An 11,218-nucleotide genomic window follows, 5' to 3' on the forward strand; every position below is an offset into this window, starting at 1 on the left:
ATTACGTTTTTTTTCTGATATCGGCGTTTCTTGATGTCAAGTTACACCCATTGATGCTCGCTATTGGTCCATGGCCGTTTCTTTCGCGTTGGGGGGGACAACAGTTGTTGACAACAGTTGTTGACAACTGTAGCTAAACCTAACCAACATCATTTTCTAACCTGCAACATTGTTATCTTAACGCCCATGTCAAGAAACGCCCCCGAATTGCGGTCTGCAGTTAGACCATATTGGAGAGGCCGGGAAAATATTGGGGAGTGGAGAACACAGACGACTGGTAACGTTGTAGAAAAAGACACCAAGGTAGGAGCTTAATCACTCCAAAATATAAATGTAATATTGTATAGCTAGCTGACAATCTTGGTTATTAAGTTAGTAAACAGACCCAGTTAGCTAGCTTGCTGTGTGTCAAACTGGAGAGACAATTGCGTTAGCTAGCATTGTCAATGAAACTAGCTAACAACGTAACTAGCTAACGTAGCTGCTGAGTTGATGAAGAATGCAGTGATACGCGGCGACTACACTGCAGTCTCGGGGGGTTTTGAAAATATTTACATTAGATAGCTAGCTAATCCAGTAAAGCAATAACTACCTACCTAACATTTAATTTAGGATTTGCACATTTATAACGTTATTTTAAAGCGAGAATAGTAGCTAGTTCGCTACTAGCTAACGTTAGGTGGTCTCTAGCCCTAACTATCTAACGCATTACCTAGCGACATTCCGTAGGTATGGTGGTACCCGGTCAGCTAGTTAGCGAACTAAATAAATGCACAACTGCCAGCAATGCACATAATTAGCTAAGTGAGTTAAAGTAGGTAAGTAGTTTGCAATGCATAAAATGAGACATTGCAAATGGGTTAGGCTAGCCAGGAAAGGCGTAGCTAAGATGCAGTCACATAGATGGTAAAAATTAGTTTTTAAGCAACATTAGCTAACGTTACCTCTTGGGACTTCACTAACTAATTTGTCAGAAATGTTTGCTTTTTTGCTCCCCAGAAGTAGGTAACGTTAGTTTCAGATGGTCTTTTCCAGAAGCTGGCACAGACGAACGTATTACTATTGGGATGCAAAGTATTTTAAAAGGGAAGTTTACCCAAATAACATGTTTCCTTACCTTTCCTGAGAGGTATTGTCTACAAGAGACTAATAGATCAGATTTGTTAACTAAGTGCCTTGCTGTGGCAGCCCACAAAGGAATGTAACAATGGTTTGAGAAGGGATTCAAAAACAAATCAAATGGTTTACTCATTACACGCTATTCATCTCCAAAGTGGTTTGGTTGGTTGGGTCAGTGAGCACGATTACATGCACACAATAATGAGATTGTGGATAGTTAGGTTAATGTAATAGTTTGTTTAAAATGTTTACATGCATTGCAAGAATAATGATAGCAATTTATTTTTTAATTCTTTTTTTCACCTTTATTTAACCAGGTAGGCCAGTTGAGAACAAGTTCGCATTTACAACTACGACCTGGCCAAGATGAAGCAAAGCAGTGCGACACAAACAACAGAGTTACACATGGAATAAACAAACGTACAGTCAATAACACAATAGAGAAGTCTATATACAGTGTGTGCAAATTAAGTAAGATTAAGGAGGTAAGGCAATAAATAGGCCATACTGGCGGAATAATTACAATTTAGCAATTAAACACTGGAGTGATAGATGTGCAGAAGATGAATGTGCAAGTAGAGATACTGGGGTGCAAAGAAGCAAAAAACAATATGGGGATGAGGTAGTTGGGTGGGCTATTTACAGATGGACTATGTACAGGTGCAATGATCTGTAAGCTGCTCTGACTGCTGATGCTTAAAGTTAGTGAGGGAGATATGAGTCTCCAGCTTCAGCCATTTTTGCAGTTCGGTCCAGTCATTGGCAGCAGAGAACTGGAAGGAAAGGCGGCCAAACGAGGAGTTGGCTTTGGGGGTGACCAGTGAAATATACCTGCTGGAGCGTGTGCTATGGGTGGGTGCTGCTATGGTGACCAGTGAGCTGAGATAAGGCGTGGCTTTACCTAGCAAAGACTTATAGATGACCTGGAGCCAGTGGGTTTGGCGACGAATATGAAGCGAGGGCCAGCCAACGAGAGCATACAGCTTGCAGTGGTGGGTAGTATATGGGGCTTTGGCGACAAAATGGATGGCACTGTGATAGACTGTATCCAATTTGTTGAGTAGAGTGTTGGAAGCTATTTTGTAAATGACATCGCTGAAGTCAAGGATCAGTAGGATGGTCAGTTTTACGAGGGTTTGTTTGGCAGCATGAGTGAAGGCTGCTTTTTTGCGAATTAGGAAGCCAATTCTAGATTTAATTTTGGATTGGAGATGCTTAATGTGAGTCTGGAAGGAGAGTTTACAGTCTAACCAGACACCTAGGTATTTGTAGTTGTCCACATATTCTAAGTCAGAACCGTCCAGAGTAGTGATGCTGGACAGGCGGGCAGGTGCGGGCAGCGATCGGTTGAAGAGCATGCATTTAAGAGCAGTTGGAGGCCATGGAAGGAGAGTTGTATGGCATTGAAGCTCGTCAGGTTAGTTAATACAGTGTCCAAAGAAGGGCCAGAAGTATACAGAATGGTGTCGTCTGTGTAGAGGTGGATCAGAGAATCACCAGCAGCAAGAGCGACATCATTGCTGTATACAGAGAAAAGAGTCGGCCCAAGAATTGAACCCTGCGGCACCCCCATAGAGACTGCCAGAGGTCCGGACAACAGGCCCTCCGATTTGACACACTGAACTCTGTCTGAGAAGTAGTTGGTGAACCAGGCGACGCAGTCATTTGAGAAACCAAGGCTGTTGAGTCTGCCGATAAGAATGTGGTGATTGACAGAGTCGAAAGCCTTGGCCAGGTCGATGAAGACGGCTGCACAGTATTGTATTTTATCGATGGCGGTTATGATATCGTTTAGGACCTTGAGCGTGGCTGAGGTGCACCCATGACCAGCTCGGAAACCAGATTGCATACCGGAGAAGGTAGAGTGGGATTCGAAATGGTCGGTGATCTCTTTGTTAACTTGGCTTTCGAAGACCTTGGAAAGGCAGGGTAGGATAGATATAGGCCTGTAACAGTTTGGGTCTAGAGTGTCTCCCCCTTTGAAGAGGGGGATGACCGCGGCAGCTTTACAATCTTTGAGGATCTCAGATGATACAAAAGAGGTTGAACAGGCTAGTAATAGGGGTTGCAACAATTGCGGTGGATAATTTTAGAGGGTCCAGATTGTCTAGCCCAGCTGATTTGTAGGGGTCCACATTTTGCAGTGCTTCCAGAACATCAGCTATCTAGATTTGGGTGAAGGAGAAATGGGGGAGGCTTGGGCAAGTTGCTTTGTAGGGTGCAGAGCTGTTGACCGGGGTAGGGGTAGCCAGGTGGAAAGCATGGCCAGCTGTAGAAAAATGCTTATTCATATTCTCGATTATCGTAGATGCAGTGGGCAGCTGGGAGGAGGTGCTCTTATTCTCCATGGACTTTACAGTGTCCCAAAACTTTGAATAATAATAATAATGTTTACATGGACACCTCTGAAATCAGGCTACTGATGATGGGACTTTTGATAAATGCAGAAAATTGCCAATCAAAATAAACTTTATGCCACAGTGACCATGTTATTTTTGCGAATACTTTTTGATTCAGAGTTAGGACATTAGGTTTGTATGTGAAAACTATAAGATGCATACCTAAAAATCTTCACTTCATTCCTGCATAAGAGGGAGGCTTGCGCTACTGGAACTCCAATTAAGCTGTTTACATGTTCTAATAATTTGAAAGATTGATCAGTAAACCAAGTGTTTTAATCGGTGTATGCTTACTTTGATTATTACCTTAAGCCAATTAAGATAAGCAGAGTAAGGTGTTTACATGACTAATGCCATACTCTGCCATAGTCAGTTGAATATCGATTTATTAGTGTGCATGTAAACGTACTTAGTGTGGTGTCCTTTTTGATTACACAGAGCAAACTTAAAAAGCTGTCCAGATTCCAAACAAAATCATTTTCTAAATTTATTAGGCCTATTCATAAGGAAGCACACAGCCTGGCATCATTTAGTCTCATGTGGTATAATTTGTAGTCTCTGCAGTCCTAACAACGTTGATCAACACAGGGCTACACTTTTTACATGAGGCCAAATTTCCAGATTGTGCCCTTTATCTGTGTGTTTTGTGAATCAAGACCCTGCAGCACTGATTGAACTACAATGCTGTTCACAAGACAGTGGGTTGCCAACATCTTGTGTGATGACCCTTGTGAATTTGGCTCAGGCTTCTAAAGGACATCTTATTACAGTTTCATAAATTTGCTCTAAAATTCTTCCGTTTTTAGAACCGAGGCCAATTAATATAATTTTTATTGCCTGGTCCTATTCAGTGTTTTGCCTAAATCAACACATGGTGTGTAACCTACTAGCACCATCCCTCTTGATAAACACAATGCGTCCATGTCTTGGCTTACTTGTTGACAGTGCTTATGGTTTGACGTGTTTAGAGGTGTGGTGGCATGCTATGAAATGAGTGCCGGACTGTGACATGAAGGGATAATGAAAAGGGTGTGGGTTTGCATAGTTTAAGTTTCCCTTTCCAGGACTGCTGAGTCAAATGGAAACCTAAGTGGGAAACAGCTGGCCCATAAATGACTCCACAGTTTGCTGAGGGTGGTGTTCAAGGTTCTCAAGAACTTGGCATGATCAAACTGATTATGGACATGGCGTCTGTCAGCAAGTTAACTTGGCATATTGGCTAGTGTCAATATGTATTGCTAAAACGTCATTGTGACGTAAGCTATCTGTATGACTGATTTTTGAAAAATCCTAACTACCTACTTTGCTCTAATACAAATTCAACATGACCTCAGAGAGTACGTTTACATTCACACTAATTCAATATTAAATTGATTATGGCAAATGGCCGAGTATGACGTCAGTCACGTAAACGCCTTACTCTGCTTATCTTAATCAGCTTAAGGATACAATCGAAGTAAGCATACGCCGATTAAAACACCTGTTTTTCTGAGCGATCTTTCTAATTATTAGGACCTTAATCAGCGTTCCAGAAGTGTATTTGATTCGCACATGTGCCTGCACCGGTAGCACATTCCTTCCTCTAATGCCCATAGTGAAGTGAGTTCAGGAAATAAAAAAATAAAAAAAAATAGTTATGCATCTTAGAAATAGTTTTCACATGCAAACTTTATATGTCCAACTCGGAATCAAATAGGCTTCACAAAAATAACATGGTAGCTGTGGTAGAACGTTTATTTTGATGGGTGATTTTCTACATTTATTTAAGTCCCATCAGCCTGATTTCAGATGTGTCCATGTAGACAGGATTATTGGAGAAATCGTTCATCTTCCAAAGCATGGAAACGTTTTTAACTATTATTAATCTGACTATCCACAATCCTATTATTGAGTGCATGTAACTGTACTCAAAGATTTGTAGGCCTTCATATGATTTGTTTTGGGGGGTTTAACAGTTTAATTATTATTAGTTATTAGTTAAATTATTTAAAAACTGCATCACATGCCGCATGTCTACGTCAGGTTTAATTCACCCAGAGGAACTAAACTAAATCATGATTAAAAGGTTTCTTCGCTGTGCATTTTAGCAAAACTGAAAATATGCTGCTGTCATGTACAATATTGTGTCTAGAAGGATGTCCCAGACTGAGTAATTTATTTAAATCTGTTTTTCATCAAGTTTTATGACTTCTGAGCTAAGGAATAGTTTTTTGTGAACGTGCATGACTATTTCCAGTTCTAGACAATGCACATGCATTGTCGTCTACATTTCAAGGCATTTTCCCTAATAGTCTAGTTATAGGCTTGACAGCACCAATGTAATAGTTCTTCTCTGAATATGCTAAATGTTACAACCATTTTATTTTGTGTGCATTTGTTGGGTCAAGATTAATTATGAACTACTAGGTTTTTTTCTGTCTGTTCACTTAGGTCATCTCATGCAACTCTTTCTAATCCTCTCAGCTTATGACATCAACCCAAGACAGTAACCTTATTTCTGTCTCATTTTTTAAAGAATTGGATCAACTTTGGGGAGAACGGAGAAGAAAAGTGGTGGAGGCCTGATCTGCCCCTGCCTCCTTCAACCCCTCCCACTGCCAGATTTGTGAGCCTTTGTTGGCATCCTGTCTGAGGGGAAATCAAGGAGGAACATTTCTACACATGAAGAGCTGAAGTCTCCATTTAGGAAACTAGTTCAAACTGAATATCTGGAAAATAGTTTTTATTGATTTGTTTTTGACTTGAAGAGCTGTACTCTGGGGAACATATCAGCTGTGACCTACTTACTCTACTTTTTGGACTAGTGGAGTTACAACATGGCGAAGAAAAACAGCCAGAAGGGTATGTATGCTGTCATTCGTCTCTGCTATTTGTTTTTAAAAACAGATAAACTAGCATTGAAAATGCTATAACCAGTGTTAGAATGCATTTTAATGTTGCATTATGTAACTTTTTGGGCGACCCCCGGCCAAATTCACATAGACATTTTAGTTATAGATTTTTCATTGAAAGCAAGTCTAAGAAGCGGTAGATCTGTTCTATGTTCGCTGTTTCTATGCTTCCCATTAAGTTTTGTCTTTGCGTCTTTTAGTTTTGTACACCAGCTGAAAATACAATATTTTTGGTTATGGAAAATATATTTCACAGCGGTTTAGATGGTACAATGATGGTCTCCACTATACTTGCTTGTTTTGTCACAAACTGAAATTAGGCAAAATATTACAATTTTAGCAACCAGGAAATGGCGGAGAGATTTCTGCATTGTGCACCATTAAATGTGTGAAGCTGATTCTCAAAGACACTTAAGTCAATCGGGACACATTTGTATAGGCCCTCCCTTGACCTAGTGATTGTGTCCTCCTAAATAAGTATTTGTAAATGGTGGAAGTTTCATCTGCTGCTGTAACTTGTGTTGCTGTATCTCCCTGCAAGAAGCAGTAGCCTAGCCCTAGATATGTTTGAACATGTCATCTCCTTGTCATGCCAAACATTGATTGCCACATCATCTGACAAGGAGTTGATACGATAGCACACAGAGCTGGCATCAGGTTAAATAAGCAGCACTCGACAAATTGATATGCAATTTAGTCAAGTGGGTCTGTTTAGGCCATACACTCATCTCATAGTAGGCCGGTGAAACCTGTTTTGGTGATTTCTGGTAGGCCTATATCATCAAAATAAATCAATCACAGCATGTTTTTGGAGTCATGTTTATGCGCTGTTGAAACTACCACAACTCAATCACATGGAAACTGGATATATTTTTACATCACTGGTTAGAGGACAACCTGCAGAACAGTCAGGTACTTTTTGGAATGTTGCATTTTGATACGGGGGCCACCAGAACAGAAACACTAATGCAACGCTTTTGTCAATCCCTCCTATCGATTATCCCGTTGAAATCAATTACGCAATAGGGGGGAGATGAGGTTTCACGTCCTGTTAAAACTAACACAGCTACAAAACCACAAGGAATCTGGGAACAATGTGTATATCACTGGTTAGAGGACCATTTTAAAGAAGACTGCTAGCTACATGTTGAAGTGTTGCATTTTTTTTCAAGTGGGTCTCCAATGCGGTAAGTATAGCATAACATTTTTCTGTTAATCACTTCCATGGATATCACGCTGAAATCAATAGAACAGGGGGCAAACGTTTGGGGTGTAGTGTTGTTTAAACTAACGCTATTCAAAGGCCACACGGAAACTTGGAATAACCTATACATGGTTGGTTAGATAGAAGCCTTCTATAAATTCTATCGATATTTTGGAATGGGGGATGTTGATTTCGTGAAGCTACCATCACGGAAAAGGGAACAAACTACTTTTTCTCTTAGTTAACTTCAACGAATCACGACCCGCCATACGATATGAAGTGACTACGGTTGGCTGCTATGTAAGTGAAGGTTTGACTTTGAAATCTGTGTATTTGTGTGTGGCCAGCGACTTTTTATAGAGAGACCGTCATGAATTATGAACAAATCAATAGTACACAAGATATTGATCTGCTTTAAGCAATTGATCTTGTCATTGTGTTAACTATAAACCTTTGTAGTAACATCACCAATCTGAGGTAAAAAGCATGTGTAACCCCCCCCCCTCAATTTAATGTAAAAACATCAGCTTGTGTAATGTAGTAACACCTACTGTCCACATCAATGGAAAGTAGAGTAATTATACATTAATTAGATATGGCAAAATAATTCTATCTTAATTTACATTTTAGTCATTTAGCAGACACTGTTCTGCAGAGCGTCTTAGTGCATTCATCTTTAAGATAGATAGCTAGGTGGTACAACCACATATCTCAGTTCCTCTTGCTGCTCCATAGGCAAATACCTTGGTCTTGAACTGGATGCAAGCTTTGACTGGAAGCCAGTGAAGTGTGCAGAAGAGCTGGGTGACATGGAAGGTTGAACACCAGGCGGGCTGCAGCATTTTGGCTAAGTTTCAGGGGTTGATTTTAAATAAAGCAATCGCATTTTTATTTTTTTACCCCAATCACATTTAACTATTTAGAGATGGGTTTTTTTCTGTAGAATTTAACCAGGTGCTCTAGAAGAGCGTCCATAGGGGATGTGCAGCAGGCTGAACGTTTGACATCCCTACTCAAAGCTATGAACTCCTGGCAAATTTCTATTTTAATATTTTGAGGTTGCATGGTGGAAGTCCATCAGATTTTCCTGCTCTACTATTGTACTGTAGACAAAGAAAACATTGACCGTCTCAGACCAAACATCGTTGCCACTGCTGCTTTTGGCCAGAACCGCTTTTGGAAAGGATACATTCCAAGACATCTTATTGAGGTAGAATGGATCCTTTCAAGCACAATAGTTGAGAGAGATGGACAGCAATTTGAACTGACATTCATGCAGTCCACATTGGATAGAATATACCTTTTAAGGGTTAAAACTTTTCTAAGATTAAGTTAGGCTATTTCATGAACTTTCTGAAATAAAGCCATCCATTAGAACTGATGCAGAGTACTGCAAAACTGTCCTCTGGCATTCTTTGCTCATGCCACATGTCTTTGGGTTGCAGCAACCCATCTGTTTCTCATCTCATTGAGCTTATTTTGTTTAGGGCGGTATTCTTATCCGTCTGATGCGTAAACCCCTGCTTTGCTGACTCATTCTGTTTCTAGAACTGTACATCCGTTATAACCGGTTCAAATTCAATGCAGATCTCAGATCATTTTGGGACAGTCCAGATGCTAAGATTTCTTGAGACAAGTTTCATTTCTCTAGGGTTAGTTATTTTTGGATCAATCCTAAATAAAGCCCATAGAAGTCTTGTAAAATCTTTAGGCCTAGGCCTCAAGCACCTTATTAAAAAAGTTGTAAAACAATTGCATATTTTACTTAAGAGGTTATCAAGCAAGCATCTTCTCATTATTCACCCAGTAAGGAAATATCCAAGTCCTCTTGTCTGTTCCACATGATTTATGACAATCCCTGTGTTCTTAGCCATGGTTGACTTTCAACACAAAGACCTTTGAATGTACAGGAATGACTAGGTATGAGGAGATCTTTGTTTGAACAAATGATGTGCTTATGCATTTACAATTTGTTTTGCAAATAGACCTAGGTCCAGCAAAAAACAGATTCCAAATCCACATTTATTTTTTCAAGCAACCTTTTTTCTCTTTCCCCCCAGATACTTCTGGTATGGTGTTCGACACTAACTTGAAAATGGTTATGTCCCAGGGAGGGACGTTTGAGAGAATGAAGGAGAAGGTAAGGACTGAAAAGGATCATACGCCAAAAGATTTCTCTCTAGGTTTGACTACATTCCAATTGCATTGATTTGAATACAATTCCAGTTTTGCTAGTAGGGGCCTCTTTTATATCTGTTGTGTAAATTTCACAGTAAAAAAAAAAATATGTACATCTAAAAATATTGAGATTTATAAACTTGCCGCATGCCATACACATGCATGTTTTCCATTATAAAGCCGATCCCCGTCCTAAAACTTGGTGTGTATGAACTAGGATTATAACCTCGCCTGGAAAATGCCATCATTCACTATGGTGACAATAACACCCTTTATTTGTTACCGTAATTTCCGGACTATAAGCCGGTACTTTTTTCCCACGCTTTGAATCTCGCGGCTTAAACAATGACGTGGCTAATATATGGATTTTTCCCGCTTTCAAAAAAATTAAAAAAAATAAACACATTCTGTGACGTGCTCAGTTTTTTTGGCGGCATGAAGCTTTCATTAGACCAATGAAATTGCCGAACGGGTTAAGGTCAAACAACTTTTTTGTTTACTGTTTAGATTAAATCGAGCGCGCTCAAACATCCCATCATTCTGATTACGGTAGTCATTTTGTCACCCTCATCATGGCAAAGACACGGAGAAATGCATATGATGCAGCTTTCAAGTTGAAGGTGATTGATCTGGCTGTTGGAAAAGGAAATGGAGCTGCTGCACGGGAGCTTGGTCTGGAGCAATGACTTTCTTGGTAGGCTACTGTTTACTGCTCATTTTTTATTTTTTGTTACAAGCCGTGTTTCGTTAAAGCCTACCGGTATTTATTTTTGTTACAAGCCGTGTTTCGTTAAAGCCTGTGTAAAATTCATTTGTTTCAATGTACCAGTAGGCACCGGCGGCTTATAGACATGTGCGGCTTATTTATGTTCAAAATAATAAAAAAAATTAAAACTCAGTGGGTGCGGCTTATATTCAGGTGCACTCAATAGTCCGGAAATTACGGTATATAATTTGGAACTATTTGAATTAGGCCATGGAAGTTTCTAAAAAGCAATGTTTCATTTTATCACACTTCTGTGGAGGTGTGGGTGGAATGTTTTGATATTTTGCCATTACTTTTTCAATTTAAATATGCATGCTGACTATAGCGAGTGCCATACACTGTCCTCGCATTCAGCAAGATGAATTATATATTCAAAACAATTTAAAAGTAAATGCTACAGCTTAGTGTTTCCTCTGGAGAAAACAAAATGCAGTGGGGGGGAAAGATCGTAAAGGTTATTTTAACATATTCGTCCATGCATATAGCCTATGCATGATCCATATTATCAGGTATGCAATAAGCATTATCACCTGTAGCCCAATTAATGCAGCATAGTGGCTATAAATAAATAAATTGGGTAAATTGCCTAGATCCCAAATGTAGTATTTTAACTAGTTAGTATCCTATTTATTAATTTGATGTCCTCTAAAACTTGCGTAAA

At 39.7% G+C, this 11,218-nt stretch overlaps 1 protein-coding gene across 1 annotated transcript; it reads left to right on the top strand.

Moving 5' to 3' along the window:
* Nucleotides 1-229: 229 nt before the first annotated feature.
* spas2 (Spermatogenesis-associated serine-rich protein 2) lies at nt 230-10,171 on the top strand. Its single transcript, NM_001146428.1, is given in 3 exon segments — nt 230-303; nt 6,034-6,359; nt 9,674-10,171. Coding segments are annotated over 2 exon segments (174 nt in total). The 5' UTR covers nt 230-303; nt 6,034-6,334; the 3' UTR covers nt 9,823-10,171.
* Nucleotides 10,172-11,218: the final 1,047 nt, after the last annotated feature.

This window comes from Salmo salar, chromosome ssa15 (assembly GCF_905237065.1).
Source record: "Salmo salar chromosome ssa15, Ssal_v3.1, whole genome shotgun sequence".
Taxonomy (NCBI): Eukaryota; Metazoa; Chordata; class Actinopteri; order Salmoniformes; family Salmonidae; genus Salmo; species Salmo salar.